The sequence below is a fragment of the Oncorhynchus nerka genome, linkage group LG22 (assembly GCF_034236695.1).
Source record: "Oncorhynchus nerka isolate Pitt River linkage group LG22, Oner_Uvic_2.0, whole genome shotgun sequence".
In the NCBI taxonomy this organism is placed as follows: Eukaryota; Metazoa; Chordata; class Actinopteri; order Salmoniformes; family Salmonidae; genus Oncorhynchus; species Oncorhynchus nerka.
The window spans coordinates 13,363,139-13,380,309 of NC_088417.1; the positions used below are offsets into that span (position 1 = coordinate 13,363,139).

The following is a 17,171-nucleotide window of genomic DNA, read 5'->3' on the forward strand; positions in this document are numbered from 1 at the left end:
GAAACTGTGGGTTTGCACAACCGGAAGAATTTCTGCACAAACTGTCAGAAACCATGTCAGGGAAGCTCGTCTGAATGCCTGTTGTCCTCTCCAAGGTCTTGACCTGACTGCAATTCGACGTCGTAACCGACTTCAGTGGGAAAATGCTCACCTTTGATGGCTACTGGCATGCTTGGAGAAGTTTGTAGTGTCTTAGTCACTATATGTAATTATATGGTTATAGTCGTGGATAAGCGTACCTAAAACACAATGTAATGTTTTTCCTACACATGTAAAAAATAATATACAGTGCCATTCATGCATTTGAGACTAGTCAGCGCTGTTAATTTATTAGCTTAGGTTTTTTTAAAGTTAAATAAAACTCTGACAACTGTATATTTTGGCTCTGTAGGCACCCTTTGAAAAGGAACACATTTCTATTGGGCCAAATGTATTTGAGAATATTTATGTTGCTCATACATACAATTATCTGCTCTCTGGTTCAGGCGAAGAGCGCGGGTTTCGCGGTGATGTGTATTTTGCGCGCTCCCGTAACAACTGTAACTCGTGTGCACGTTTTTTGGCTCTGAACACCGGCTCCTTGGAACAGTTTTCAACAACACAATGTCTAAATTGGAGCAGATCATAGTTATTGAACCGCCGTATGATCTCAAATTTAAAGGTAAGATTAATAATGTTGATGGTTAGCTACCACTTGTAGACGCTAGCTAACGTTACCGACTCCGGGGGGGATGTGTTAGCTTCAACAACCCTACTGAAACCTCTCGCTTACCGCCGCCATTTTGAGATGGCAGCGAGGATTTATGGGCCTGTACCCAGTTAGCTAGCTAGCTATCACTGTACAACATTTTATCGTCATCCGCGGAGGGCGTATGGTCTCTAGTGACCCTAGTTAGCTGACTTCTTACTGTGGCATTGACACGGATAACTACTGTAACGTTAGTTTGCTGTCAGTCACTCAGGGATCATTGATAGTTAGCTAACGTTAGCCTGAAATTATAGTCACTGACATGGTTGTTTGGCCATGTAAGTACTATAACATTAACTAGCCTGATAGATAGGTTCAACTAACAAGCAACACATTCTGATTTGACTAGACCAGTCATTACATGTACTATTATTCTCACGGATTTATTTATCTAGCTAGCTAGGGTGACACTGCTAAAATTGCAGTTGTTGAATATGGAAATAGTAGCTAGCTAAAGGAAGCTGATTGACTGACCGCTCATATGCTAGCTAGCTATCCCACTCATTGACACTTTGCACAGTGTCCAGATAGTTCATGCATTGTTATGGTATTTTGTTGACCGCATCCCTAGTGCTCATCACATTGAGAACGAGGTGTAGTTAACTATGTGTAACCGTAGGCTATTTTCACATTATAGTTGGCTATGCTTTTATGCCTTGAGCTACATGTTTATCTGAGCCTAGCCAACAGTTAACACTTGTGTTTTAATGGGTAATTTTACTATATAGAAAATCATTTGCCATAACGTGTAACTAGTCTACGTTGGTTGTCATTTGCGTCTTGTGTGTGCATTGTACAGGTGGCTCCATTGACCCTCAACACCATCTCCTTTCTCTCCAATGCAGGTCCCTTCACAGATGTAGTGACCACAAACCTCAAGCTCAAAAATCCCTCTGACCGAAAAGTATGCTTCAAAGTGAAGACTACGGCACCTCGCCGGTACTGTGTAAGGCCCAACAGCGGCATGATTGAGTCAGGAGCCACTGTCACTGTCTCTGGTAAGGCTTTTGTATTTGCAGACCATTTTCACTGTGTTGCCAAATGTATAATGAGCCCTTTTTGTCAACAACATCAAACAAGAACAAATTATATCCTGTCACTATTTCCACTTTAATTAAATGTATGACTTTAATTTTTTTTTTACTTTTATTGAACTAGGCAAGTCAGTTAAGAACAAATTCTTATTTACAATGACGATCTAGGAACAGTAGCTTAACTGCCTTGTTCAGGGGCAGAACAACAGATTTTTACCTTGTCAGCTCGGGGATTCGATCTAGCAACCTTTCGGTTAATGGTCCAACGTTCTAACCACTAGGCTACCTGCCACCTCAAGTACAGACGAATCAGGCATGTAAATGTCAAATGCATGTATCAGTAGGCCTATATGTATGCATAGTCATGACCCCAGTTTTGACCCCATATCTTCTGTCTCAACAGTAATGCTGCAGCCCTTTGACTATGATCCCAATGAAAAAAGTAAACATAAATTCATGGTACAGACAATCTTTGCACCATCCACTGCTACAGACATGGATGCAGTGGTAAGTTTTCCTGTCCACATTGCTACCAAATACATGTTGTGCTTTATGTTAGTAGCTATGTCACCAAAGGAAAACCTGCTTTTGAATATTTACAGGTTTCAGTACTGCAGGGTTCATCAACTAGATTCAGTGGCTGGTCAGGGGGCTTGATCATAATTACAAATAATTTGTATACTGTTGACCGCAAGAAGCCCAAACAGATATACTATTTCACTAAAACATAGCCATTTAAAATCTTGTTTGCATTTGATATATAATCACATACTGTATCTCTCTTATGCGTGGGAATACTTTGGAACAGATTTCCAAAATTAAAATCACTTGGAGCTGATTTGCTGGTATTTTTAGTCTTATGCCCCCCCCCACCACGTATTTTGTTTTCGCTCAGAATTTAGTGGGCCAAATAAAATAATTTGGTCTGCCAGTTGGAGAATCCTGCAGTACTGTATTCAAAATGCTTTTTATGATTTCTCCAGCAGAGGGCAGCAAATGGCATATTACACAGATATATCAGCATTTCCACATCCTAATGTCTATAGACAAGTAACTGACAGTATTGCATGTTCATTGTTATTCCATCAGCGGTCCCTTTGATCAACTGATCGATCCGTGTTGTTCACCTTATCATCTACTTGTCAATCTCAACTTCTACTTGTTGAATTTCCACAGTGGAAAGATGCAACGCCAGATGATTTCATGGACTCCAAGCTGAGATGTGTGTTCGAACTGCCCACTGACAACGATAAAATGGTAGGTAGTGTGCAGTAAAGTAAAGGCTGGACTTTCCAAAGGAGTGGAAATTCTATCAGCTGCCATATATTTAAGCAATAAGGCACGAGGGGGTGTGATATATATGGACACAGCCCTTCGCCGTGGTATATTGACCATATATCACAAACTCTAGAGGGGCGTTATTGCTATTATAAACTTGTTACCAACGTAATTAAAATACACGTTTTGTCATACCCCTGGTATACGGTCTGATATACCACAGCTTTCAGCCAATCAGCATTCAGGCCTCAAACCACCCAGTTTATAATTGTTTGATATTATACCTCCAATGTTGTACTGTTGTCACGGCCACAGGTCAATGTTGTCAGTCAATGCATCTTTTTCACATTTTCTCCTAGATTCTACTTGGATTTCTCTCCCTCTCCTTGCCCTGTTACTGTTGGTTGTTCCTTTCTCTGCCTTTGCCTAGGTACAGTCATTTGATGGGTGCTAATGATATCATGGATTTTTGATGATTTTAAGTAAATAGCTGCTGTACTAACCAGAATTTCTACCTCAAACTTCCCCAAAGTCACATCTGAAATACTCACCGCTTGTTCCTAGTATGTGATAGGTCCGTTTTGTTTGTTCAACACAGTAAGAGTGTATAACCGTTTATAATACATTGAGTGTCGAATGTTCTACCCTACAATCCAAGCAACCACTAAACAATCCAAAGCTATATACATTATCTATTGGCATGCATGTTGCTTGTGCCCCCCCCCCTCGTGCGATAGCCTAGCGGTAGTACCAGGGAGACTCATGGTAGGGCCATGGGCAGACCCCTCATCACCCCAGGGCCAGAGCAGACCCCCAAGCTCAGCACCAGACACCTGGGTGACAGAGCAGCCTTCACCCCCGGAGAGTACTGCACCCCCCTGGGAACCAGGCACCACCTGGCAGCCCACGACGCCAGCGACCTCCCGGAGTTCATGTCAGCACCCAGCTCAGTGCGAGGCAGGGAGTGGCAGGTTTGTGGCAGGACAGGAAGTTGAAGTTCAGGTGTCGTTTACTCACTGTAGGCCAGGGGTGGGCAAACCTTTTGGCTGAAGGGTCACACTAGGCTTTCAAAATTCAATGGAGGGCCGCACCAAATGTTAGTTTTTTTCTCTTGTTGAAATCAATTTGTGGATTAGAGAAAGGTCTGTTTAAAATATATATATATCATTTAGAAATAACTTCTCATCTACCCAAAATAATTATTCCCCTGCCGTAGCTGGTTGTAATTAGAATAGTAGTTTCAATGAAAACGTATTACCACTTCATACTAATTTCAAACTAATTAACACCATTTATTTATTTATTTTATTTAAGAAAATATTTCCATCTGCTTAACAGTTTCATGAAGTTTGGTCTACTCTAAAGCGTGTTGAGTTTGTGGTTGGAATGTACAGGAATGTCAGGAGGGAAACTAGCCTCTTGTTGACGTTTGTCTTTTCGCCACCTTTTTCCACTTTCCTTGCTTCCAGGATGATGTTGATGCAACCAAAGCTGCCCCCGTCCTCAACTCCAACGCTGACGGCACGTCGGCGCCCAAGCCAATCAGCGCGTCCGTGGACGACTCTGAGATGAAGAAACTGATGGACGAGTGCAAGAGGCTGCAGTATGATGTGGGCAAACTCTCAGACGAGAACAGACAACTCAAGGTATGGTCATAGGTTGTGTGATGTCTAAGATTCAAGTGGTATTAGGATAGTATTATATATTGGCGATATACGAACATATTGTGAAGACAATGTTCTTGTTAAGATGATATTGGTCTCGGCCTATGGCTGTGGCATGTGGGAAAGCTTTGGGGTTCTAACCTACTGGGTTTGTCCTCAGGACGAGGGCCTGAGGATGAGGAAGGCCCACCGGTCAGACAACATAGTCTCCAGCTCGGGCGCCATGATGAGCAAACAGCATTCTTCCAGTTCCCTCCCCTCGCTACTGGTCGTCATAGCAGCCATCTTCATCGGATTCTTCCTAGGGAAGTTTGTCTTGTAGGGGTGGAGCGAGAGAAAAGAAAAGTGAGCCGGCATGGGCTCGTTTGTCTCCAAGGGCCTGGCCGTAGCGCCAGCTCACGGCCTACGTACATATGTTCTGTGTACCCAATCATAAGCAGGCCTCGCCTTTTACAATCTCACATGGTTAGTACACGTGGAAAAACAGAAGAATGAGCTTTCTCCTTTTTTGGGGGTTTTTCCCTGATCTTTTTTTGGGGTGAGGAATCAGGGGAGGGATGTGTTGGGGGAAAATGTAAATTGTACATTTGTCAGAGCATTGATAACAGGTGAGTCGGGGCACTGTGTTTGTGACCTTGGTTGAAATCGGAAGCAAAAAATAAATAAAAAATGAGCTCTCTCTCTCTCTGGTTTTAATAAGAGTTTGAATGTTCAGTGTCTTGTCTGTTATTTTAATGATTTTAAGAAAATGGGATGAAGAAATAGCCTTCCAAACAAAAGACTCTGCTACATGTTGCCTAAACATTCTCATTTTCACTCAATTCTTCTAATCTTAAGTTTTTCTTGAGGTATGTGAAAAGATACAGTATGCTGGGAATATAGGTGACTCCTACTTTTCCTTTTCCCTACTGACATAAACACACAATTATAAAAAATGAATTTTATTATTATTACTATTCTTTCTAGATTTTTTTTTCTTTACACAAATTCTATATCCCTTGTGAGGCAAAAAGATCTACGTTCTTGCAGTCCTGTTCCATGGTATTTAACATTGATGAAAAATAAATAAAATCTTTAACATTCTAGTGGCTTGTCATCTTTGTTTATCTTTTGTCTTTGAGGAAGAGCAAGGCTTCATTTGTATTCGATAACCTCCATTTTGTTAACTCCAAAATCGCAAACTCAGTGTTGAACATGCAAATGTCATTGAAGTGAGCTGCATGAAACATGATACCACAGGCCGGGATTCAATCTGATGGCACTTTGTCGACAATGCAGCTTTTAAAGGCAATCTTTGCGGAGACTGCATTCGTGGTAAACGTTGCATATGTCAGCTCATTTGGAAATGACCAAATAGGTCATTAGGGCCAATCAGCAGTTAAATCTATAACAAAGCCGCCGCCCATCTCTTATTTCAAATGTATAGTTTCAACCATGTTTTGAGGCTATACAGTTTACATTTACAAATATTGGAGTTTAAAAAAGTTATTCTGGGTTCTGATTGGGTATGACAGTTGAACTAAGCTCATGAGGCATTTATAAGTTATAGTCTTCAAGAATCAATGTGTATTGAGGGGCGCAGTGGTCTAAGGCACTGCACCTCAGTGCTAGAGGCATCACTACAGACCCTGGTTTGAATCCAGGCTGTATCACAACTGGCCGTGATTGGGTCACATAGGGCGGTGCACAATTAGCCCAGCCTCATTAGGGATTGGCCGGGGTAGGCCGCCATTGTAAATAAGAACTTGTTCTTAACTGACTTGCCTAGTTAAATAAAAAATATATATAATTAATTTATTTAAGTCCAAAAATGTATGTAGAAACTGTCTATTGCTGATTTAAATGGCACATTGTTGACAAATCACAGTCAGATTGAATCACGGCCATAGACAACTTATGTTGTGTTGGTCACACCATAGGAAAAATGCATTTCTTATTGGACAAGTACAGTACTTCCCAGTTTCACTTCCTGTCAAAGTGTTTTCTTCTTTGTCTACTGAACACGACTCTGAATAATAGAATGTAACAATTCAACATTGCAATTACACATGCTGTATTCAAAGAGTCTGAAAGTCCAATACACAGTCAATGAAGTGCTGCTCCACAACAACAATAACATTCAGCTACTCCGACCTGAGATGCAGAACGGAGATAGCAGCAATAAGCAGTAGTCTAACCATATCCACCATGCCACCACCTCTGTGTCTGCAGCAGCTACTCCACAGTCTTTGGAGCTCGTCAGTTTCCCTCCACTCCGCTGGCCCATGGCCAGCCCCTGCACACTGCACCAGGGGAACCTGGTAGGAGGTGGCTGTCATGTGGGGCTGGTTAGGGCTGGAGCCATCCGTGGGCCTCTGGCCGTTGAAGAGAAGGAGGCGTTTCGCATAGTCTCGCTCTATGCGGAAGAGTTCGTACTCGGTGTGGGGCAGCCGGATGCCCAGGGCAGCACAGCCATGGGTGGGGGTGACATCCTGCTCCAGGCCCTGGCGCCATGAGCCCTCCGCCCCGCACTCCTTGCCCTGGAAGACGTTGAGCAGGGAGGTGGTGGCCCGGTCCATTGGGGTAACCCTCATGTGGTCCACTGAAGACCAAGAGGGAATTAGTCAGGTTGGTTGTTATGCACACTAATAATGGCATGATCATGAGCTGTGATCATTTATATACACTGAACAAAAATATAAATGCATCATGTAAAGTGCTGGTCCCATGTTTCATTACACAGGTGCACCTTGTGCTGGGGACAATAAAATGCCACTCTAAAATTTGCAGTTTTGTCACACAACACAATGCCGCAGATGTCTCAAGTTTTGAAGGGGTGTGCAATTGGCATGCTGACTACCATAAGCCACCTCCAATGTTGTTTTAGAGAATTTTTGCAGTACATCCAACTGGCCTCACAACCGCAGACCACGTGTATGGGGTCGTGTGGGCAAGTCGTTTGCTGATGTCAACGTTGTGAACAGAGTACCCCATGGTGGCGGTGGGGTTATGGTATGGGCAGGCATAAGCTATGGACAACGAACACAATTGCATTTTATTGATGGAAATTTAAATGCACAGAGATACCGTGACGAGATCCTGAGGCCCATTGTCGTGCCATTCATCCGCCGCCATCACCTCACATTTCAGCATGCTAATGCATGGCCCCGTAGCAAGGATGTGTACACAATTTCTGGAAGCTGAAAATGCCCCCGTTTTTCCATGGCCTGCATACTCACCAGACATGTCACCCATTGAGCATGTTTGGGATGTTCTGGATTGACGTGTAAGACAGCGTGTTCCAGCATGTTCCCGCCAATATGCAGCAATTTCACACAGCCATTGAAACTTCACACAGCCATTGAAGAGGAGTGGGACAACATACCACAGGCCACTATCAACAGCCTGATCAACGCCAAGTGAAGGAGATGTGTCACGCTGCATGAGGCAAATGGTGGATACTGACTGGTACTGACCAGATACGGACTGGTTTTCTGATTCTGTGACCAACAGATGCATATCTGTATTCCCATTCATGTGAAATCCATAGATTAGGACCTAATGAATTTACAGTATTTAAATAGACTGAGTTTTTAACTATAACTAGAAATAGTTGCATGTTTTGTTATATAATTTTTTCAGTATATTTAGATTTATTGTGACAGTAACACCTACCTGTGAAGACAAACTCCGTCCCTCCCATTACCCTGGTGGATAGGACCCCGTGGCTGTAGTGACCCGGTGCGTACAGGCTGAACGTTGGGTGTCTGCACACTGGGTCGGCGTAATGCTAGTATTGACCCTCCCAAGTGCAGTTGTGGTCGTGGAAAACAAAATGGCGGGTCAGGAAGAGGATCCCAGGGCGTACCTCGCAGCGCTGGCTCACCCATTGGCCCTCTAGTTTGACGGGCAGGTTGTCTTTGCAGGGCAGGATGGGAGGATGGTGCTCGTCCGCCCCAGCAATGACTCGGCAGACACGGCAGGTACGCTCATGGTTCTGTAATAGTGTTTCAGAATGTTACGTTTTCATATTGTGATTCAAAATAAATTCACACATCTGCAAGAGACTGTAGATGTTGGAATGCATCCCATTTGGATGTTTAACACAAACGTCTGAACTATATTTTAGATTTCTAAGCGGTTTAATGAGTCACAGCATGGTGATAAATATCATCACGAGGCCATATCACTGAAATGTCAACAGACAACCAATCATGATGATGAAAAACACAAACGAGGCCATTCAAACTGTTGTTTGACTGACCCACCCAGCTAATAAAGGAGAAGCATGGCAGACTGTCTTCTCATATGCTACTTGGGAGTGTTCCTGGCACCACTGCAAATGAGATACAATTTTATTTGCCAATACAAATAAAACCTTACAGTGAAATGCTTACTTACAAGCCCTTAACCAGTTTTAAGAAAATAGAGAAAATAAGAGTTAAAGAAAAGATTTACTAAAAAAGTAACATAATAAAATAACAATAGCCTACGGTACGGAGTCAATGTGTGAAGGTACAGGTTAGTCGAGGTCATTTGTTCATGTAGCAGTGGCGGTCAGTGCCGTTTATGATTGACAATTTATTTTTTCAAGAGCATGGCCTTATTTCTATTACAGCATTATTGGATGATTGTCATTCATATTCCCATTCACGTAGTTCAATGTAACATCGATAGGTTTAGGCTACTACATGATACTCAAATTTTCCCTATTCCCATCATGAGGTTGCTACAACCTAGCCTATGAATGAAAGGTTCAAAGATAACATTTTGAGGTGACACATTCAATACCGCCTTGAACACTCTTGCCTGCATCTAGCTTATCTATTCCAACAGTTGCAAATGATAGTTTCTATTGGACAAATTCAAGTATTTATCCCCGTTTCGTTTGCTTCTGTTTAAGAAACATTTTTCAACAGAATCGGCGGAATGAATACACCACTGATCACCCGTAAACACAGTTCACTTTCATAGCAGCCACTTTTTATTCCTTCTCACCTCTATGCACTCTCCTCCTCTCACCTTTTCCCTCCGTTTGTGGACAATGCACAACACATAAGCTGTATGTGACCAGACAAAAAAAACTTTCAAACCATGTCATAACCGCTACACACAGCCTACATCGTTGTCCCCATATTAGCTAAAGTAACATCCTAGTCAACATAGATAATATAACTAACGTGTTAGTAAACCCACTACAATCATGCAGTAACATTACAGTGTATAGTCGGTAAGCAGTTTTGCAGTTACACCGACGGGCCCTGGTGGCAATAAATGTATAAAACGAAAAGTTTACCTTGACTTGGAAGAGTTCCAGTGTTATGTTGGATAGTCATAGCCAGCTAGCTAACATAGCATCCCCCTGTTTGAGCCAGGTGTTTGAGTAGGCTCGACTAGCCAGCTGCATTTGCTAGCTAAGTAAGTGAAACTAAAAGTGAAAAGAAATCACGAAATCTCTCTCTCTCTCTCGCCTCTCCTTCATTTTTGAAGAAATGAATTTGTTGAAAACTGTTCAATTATTGTCTTTCTCTCTCTTTGAGTCAACTACTCACCACATTTTATGCACTGCAGTGCTAGCTAGCTGTAGCTTATGCTTTCAGTACTAGATTCATTCTCTGATTCTTTGGTTGGGTGGACAACATGTCAGTTCATGCTGCAAGAGCTCTGATAGGTTGGAGGACGTCCTCCAGAAGTTGTAATAATTACTGTGTAAGTCTATGGAAGGGGGTGAGAACCATGAGCCTCCTAGGTTTTGTATTGGTCAATATACCAAGAGGAGGATGGAAGCTAGCTGTCCTCCAGCTACACCATGGTGCTACCCCAGAGAGTGCTGTTGAGGCTACTGTAGACCTTCATTGCAAAACAGTGTGTTTCAATCAATTATTTGGTGACGTGGATATATTTAGTATAGTTTTATCTAAAAAGGTTAACTTTTTTAATGTTTTTTCAATTTTGTTTAATTGAAATTCACTTAGGAGGATGGTCCTCTACTTCCTCTTCTAAGGAGCCTCCACTGACATGTAGGTAGGGGTAAAATAACTATGCATAGATAAAAAACAGATCATTTAACATGGGTCTGCCATCCTAGATTGATGGCAGGGATGAAAACAACCACCAAAGGCAAAGAATCAAAAGCTTCTCTCTGGCCTGGAAATGGGGATACTTCTCCTCTCTCTCTTCTCTGGATGGGGCTCTTTGAAAAGCAGTAGGTGCCGTCTGTGCCTTGGTCCCAAGTCCTTCATTAAACAGTATCAGCCACAGGTGCGTGTTTCAAAAGGACATTAGCGGGGAATACAGAGACACAGTTTAATAGACAAATAAAATAAGCTATTTTCACATCCAGAACATCAAAAATATCATCATACGCTATGACTGCCTTCATGGTTTTTGATCCTTGTTTACACTCATTGGGTTGTGAGTACAATCTCGTAAATAAGCTCATCAAGCCCCTGTTATGTGTGGAGCCCTTTTTAGATTGCACTCAGTGGTTGAGCATCAGATTAACGTTATAGCTGAACGTGACTAACTCTATTCATTCAAGGCTGACTGTATCTCCACCACCACTGCATGCATGAGTCACTTTCAACATCAATCACCTCCGCTTTTAACCACAGCTCATTTACATTGACCTGACACTTTATAGGCTGGGAGTTGTTGGTGTTAGTTTAAAAAAAATACATGCTGGTAGATATATAGGTAAATGGGGGGGGGCATGAAAGGGATGAATCCTTTTGTGAGTGGGAGGAAAGGAGGGAGCTTCTGAACTGAAGGCCTGGTTCCATCAGGCCTTCAGTTAGGCTACACTAGTGATGTAGCCTAACTATTTTTTATTCCGGCCTCTGGTCCGGCTCCAGTTTTATCCCTCGGTCCTTGATACAGCCTCAGGCACCAACACTACCACAGAGTAAGGGCAGGAATTCAGAAATTCAGAGCAGAGCATACTGCGCCACTCTTTGCTATTCTCTTTGAAGAGCGCCGGTGGAAAACTAAACAACGGATGATCACTGCAATCCATGGAGCTTCTCTACTGCTGGGTTTGCAGTTTGCACAATTCATATTCTCTCCCATTTCACATAACGTGTCTGTCGTTGTGTACAAAAACATACAGATAATACTGTGATTGTTGAAAGGAAATAGGAATACACAGCCCTGGAATATCACGCATCAATTACTGTACATGTGTGGTTTCATTGCTGTAACAGTTTGTCATCTTTAATACCCACAACACTTTTCAGTTGGTAGGGATTTGACAAACAGATTCACGATTCACAAATACTCGAAAATGATACTATCTGCCCAAAAATCTAAAAGGATTCTCTCTCATGGGGTCTCGGTATGTAAGTGATAATAAGGGGACTCTGACCATCGAAATATAGTAGAATAGATTAGAGCATAAAATATATTATATATCTCTATGTCTGACCTTGGTGTTCTGCAGTGGCGGCTGGTAACTGGAGGGTGTGTGGTGGGTCCTCTGGGTGTGCTCAGTGTGGACGTCCCCCAGGAAGCGCTCCTCGGTGTGGTCATCAGGGAGCCAGACACAATGATGGCGGCGCCGCTCCACACGCACCAGCTGCAGCTCATTCATAGTGAAGCCCAGCCTATGGGCACAGTCCCTCCCCTGCTCCTCCTCACTCCACAGGTCATAGCTGACGTGGGGCTCCCAGGGCTCCCACTTTCCCTCTCCACCTAGGGACGGAGGTCCACAGCTGGGCTTGAGCCACTGGCCGAGGTCCATGGCTGGGCTTGAGCCACTGGCTGAGGTCCATGGCTGGGCTTGAGCCACTGGCTGAGGTCCATGGCTGGGCTTGAGCCACTGGCTGAGGTCCATGGCTGGGCTTGAGCCACTGGCTGAGGTCCATGGCTGCCTCGGGGCTGTGGAACACAACCTGGACGCAGTGAAGCTGATAGTCGGCCTCGGTGCCTCCGCGGACCACCCAGGAGGCCTGGCGCAGGTACAGCTTGCCCTGGGCGAGGAGGGTGTATGTGGGGGAGGAGCAGCGGTTGTCCCGGTAGTGGAACTGGAGGACCTGGAAGGTGTGGTTGTGGTGGAAGAGATAGGACCTGGTGATGAACTCTGACCCAGGCCTGACCTTACAGCTGATGGGGAAAACATTCATGAAATTGGCTTAGTCAAATGATTTGTTATTTCGGTATTATGCAGTGAGTCTGGTGGGTAACTAGAGTCGACCCCCCCACACCTTTAATTGCACCAGTCGATTCAACACCTAAGACTTTACACTAAGAAGTCTGAAGCTGAACCTGTTGTTGTGTCAAGTAGGCTTAGATACAGAACAGTGCTATTATACTGTATCGTGTAGTGAGTGACCTTAACCCAGAGGGGGTTCTTTAATGGAAGCCTCTCCAACATCATCCAGGTAGAATCAGCCATTTCCCAGGGCAGCTGTCTAGACCACTTCGTTTTTTCAATCTTTACTAATTATTATTTATTTTTTCCACCTTTATTTAACCAGGTAGGCCAGTCGAGAACAAGTTCTCATTTACAACTGCGACCTGGCCAAGATAAAGCATAGCAGTGTGAACAGACAGCAACACAGAGTTACACATGGAATAAACAAACGTACAGTCAATAACGCAATAGAAAAAAATCTACATACAGTGTGTGCAAATGAGGTAAGATTAGGGAGGTAAGGCAATAAATAAATGACATGCCACTGGCTTAAAGTGGCATGAGTAAAGCCAGTGTGTCTATGTATGCGGATGGATGACTCAACAATATACACGTCAGCTACTACAGCGAGTGAAATCACTGCTTAACAAAGAGCTGGAGTCAGTTTCAGAATGGGTGGAAAGAAATAATTTAGTCCTTAAATATTTCAAAACTAAAAGCATTGTATTTGGGACAAATCATTCACTAAACCCTAAACCTTCACAAAATCTTGGAATTGAGCAAGTTGAGGTGACTAAACTGCTTGGAGTAACCCTGGATTGTAAACTGTCATGGTCAAAACACATTGATGCAACAGTAGCTGAGATGGGCAGAAGTCTGGCCAAAATAAAGCACTGCTCTGCCTTCTTAACAACACTATTAACAAGGTAGGTCCTACAGGCCCTAGTTTTATCGCACCTGGACTAATGTCCAGTCGTGTGATCAAGTGCCACATGGAGGGACTTAGGAAATGTACAATTGGCTCAGAACAGGGCAGTACGGCTGGCCCTTAAATGTACACGGAGAGTTAACATTAATAATATGCAAGTCAATCTCTCATGGCTCAAAGTAGAGGAGAGATTGATTTCATCACTACTGTTTTTGTAAGAATTATTGACATGCTGAATGCACCGAGCTGTCTGTTTAAAATCGGACACCCATACATACCGCACAAGACATGCCACCAGAGGTCTCTTCACAATCCCCAAGTCCAGAACAGACTATGGGAGGCGCACAGTACTACATAGAGCCATGACTACATGGAACTCTATTCCACATCATGTAAATGATGCAAGCAGTAGAATCAGATTTAAAAAACAGATACAAATACACATTATGCAACACCGGGGACCGTGACGAGACACACACACAGGCACAGACACACGCATACAATTGCTAACACACACACTGTACACACACATACTGTATACATGGATTTTGTATTGTAGATATGTGGTAGTAGAGTAGAGGCCCGAGGGCACACACTTAATGTATTATGAAATGTAATGTCAAGTAATATGTTTTAATTTTTTTATTATTATTATTTTATATTATTATTTTATATAACTGCTTTAATGTTGCTAGACCCCAGGAAGAGTAGCTGTTGCCTTCGCAGGAACTAATGGGGATCCTTAATAAACTCCAGGAAGAGTAGCTGTTGCCTTTGCAGGAACTAATGGGGATCCTTAATAAACTCCAGGAAGAGTAGCTGCTGCCTTGGCAGGAACTAATGGACCCCAGGAAGAGTAGCTGTTGCCTTCGCAGGAACTAATGGGGATCCTTAATAAATCCAAAACCCAAAGCCTAGCAACCTCCGCAAGAAGTTCAGATATCTTAAAATAAGTTAAATAAAGGTTAAATCAAAATTAAAAATATATTTGAATACCATCTGAAGTGTCTACAGCTGCAAGGTCCTGTGTTCAAGCTCCAGTCAGGACTACCCTTTGACATCGCTACAATATATTGACTATACATTCTTACAATTCTGTACTTAATATGGGTTCATAACAAACAGTTTAATTGCGCATGTTACACATTATATTACCTGGTGGATACTCAGGGGCCTGCGATGTTGGGGGGCATATGCACTGAGATCTGGCCTCCACTTTGGAGATGTTTGAGCATGTACTGACACTGAAATTCCACAATAGCAGCGTGCTGATGCTGCTCCCCAAGGTCCCGACACTGGCTCTTATGTCGGAGTGAAGTAGAGAGCCATGACAAATACCTGTAGTGGAGAAAGAGTGATGTTATTATAAACTTTTCCATGAGTTAGATTTTTTACAATTATAAATGCTTTAGTAGCATACCACGCATTTATGAAAAGTTTACTATACAAACATGGCAATAGAGTGAATGCATTGCTAGATCTATTACTACATTCTCAAATATAACAATCATCCACTACGTGTTGTTCATAATTACATGTTCAAATAATAGGTAGGCTACATATAAATTAACATTATATGCTATCGCCCAATATAGATACGGAATAAAAAATAGTTAGGCTACATCACTAGTAAATACTTTAAACCTGAATGTTCCAAACTCACCATTGAAAAGAACAGCAGTAGAGACAATCCATTGTATCAGTAACATTGTTTGTCTTGACTGAGACGACACCTTCTTTGATTTATTAGCTAAGAACCACTCCTATGTCCATTATTAACAAGTATGATTCATTATCAGTTGCCTTTCTTCTCATTTGTTCCTTTCATCACCAACCGTTCATTGCAGAATAATAAAATACATCGCAGAACATTTCGATGTCAATCATTCCCAGAAATGTGGCTTGATGCCCTGATAGGAGTTCATTTCATAATATACTAATAAAGTCGTTGTTCTATCCGACTTTTTTTTATTTAATTTTTTTAAATTGGACGAACATCTCGCTCTGTCGTCTGTCCTTGTCATAGTTGACAGCACACAACAAGTCCTGTTTTCTTTCGTATGAGGGCACTCGTGCTGTGACTCAGTTCCCCCCCAACAAACCGACGAGTCAAACCATATTCTGAACATGATCAAAGTCAACTCCCGGACGAGACAAAATAACCAACTACAGAATAAGAACACCTAGGTCTGCACACACAACAGTGTGCCACTGACAACCTGGAGTATCATGAGGCGATTTTCACTTTCTTTCTGCTTTGGGATCAAATTTCAGACCACTGTTATAAATTATTATGAATGTAAAATATTACACATTCAAAGACATACATGTTCAGGGTATTGCCATACATGAATCCACTGTACAGTGATACAACACACACATCATACAATATCTAAATGTTACATCAGGCTATAGCAATATAAATGCAACATAAATGCATTCGCTATTTACATTGAAATCTCGTGGGTTATGAATAGTTTGGTGGAATATAAATATGCCTTGCTGTTGAGTAGTGAGGCAGATATCTGTCAGCGCGTGGTCAAACATTCCCTCTCGCTCCAATCTAACTGCATTTCCTCAGTGACAGCTACATTAATTATGTATCCGTATGGTTGAATCTAAACATACAAGAAGCCTGCAGCATGAAATCCTGCTCCTGAAGTCAATAGCGAAGTCGAATGAGACACCCAAGCTTTTTATTCTAACGTTGTGAAGTCCAATAGCGAGATTCTGCAAATGGACTACTCTTTCTAAGTTACTGTACAGTCTGTCTTGTATTGCAGTAAGATAATCAATTCATGCACTGAGAGAATATATTATTTGATGCATCGTATCCAGACACATCTGTAAAAATTCATAATCTATTTATCAATGTACCCAATACATTGTCGGTTCTAAATAATTATATTTACAATATCGCTACCATCATTATGGCCAACTTCAGCATCCTTATATTTTGATATTCATCTACTAAGTCGTAGAAGGTCTCACCTTGGTGTGTGTTCTGAGCTGTGTGCTGTGTGCGTGTGTGTGCGTGTGTGTGCAGGAGTGAGAGTCTACTCCTTGTGGTCACAGGCTGTCTGCCTGTGACTGCACTCACACAAAACTGAAAACATGACCGAATACAAACAGTGTAGCTTTTCCCTCCGCAAGGCAATTAAACAAGCTAAGCGTCAGTATAGAGACAAAGTAGAGTCGCAATTCAATGGCTCAGACACGAGACGTATGTGGCAGGATATACAGTCAATCACGGATAACAAAAAGAAAACCAGCCCCGTCGCAGACACCGACATCTTGCACCCAGACAAACTAAACAACTTCTTTGGTCGCTTTGAGGACAATACAATGCCACTGACACGGCCCGCTTCCAAAACCTGCGGACTTTCCTTCACCGCAGCCAACGTGAGTA

At 42.5% G+C, this 17,171-nt stretch overlaps 1 protein-coding gene and 1 pseudogene across 1 annotated transcript; one reads left to right on the top strand and one right to left on the bottom strand.

The window, feature by feature from the left end:
• The first annotated feature begins 502 nt into the window (after positions 1-502).
• On the top strand, positions 503-5,809 carry LOC115120150 (vesicle-associated membrane protein-associated protein A-like). The gene is made up of 6 exons (XM_029649046.2): positions 503-661; positions 1,594-1,746; positions 2,186-2,289; positions 2,959-3,039; positions 4,530-4,706; positions 4,885-5,809. The coding sequence occupies exons 1-6, from the start codon at positions 604-606 to the stop codon at positions 5,044-5,046; spliced, it is 735 nt and encodes a 244-aa protein (XP_029504906.1). The 5' UTR covers positions 503-603; the 3' UTR covers positions 5,047-5,809.
• On the bottom strand, positions 5,442-16,770 carry LOC115120149 (protein APCDD1-like; annotated as a pseudogene).
• Between the last annotated feature and the right edge of the window lie 401 nt (positions 16,771-17,171).

Bases quoted from the DNA above. Each gene is read 5' to 3' on its own strand.
- LOC115120150 (XM_029649046.2), top strand. From the start codon at position 604: ATGTCTAAATTGGAGCAGATCATAGTTATTGAACCGCCGTATGATCTC. The intron at 662-1,593 runs GTAAGATTAATA...TCTCCAATGCAG, and splicing joins GTATGATCTCAAATTTAAAG to GTCCCTTCACAGATGTAGTG. The intron at 4,707-4,884 runs GTATGGTCATAG...GTTTGTCCTCAG, and splicing joins ACGAGAACAGACAACTCAAG to GACGAGGGCCTGAGGATGAG.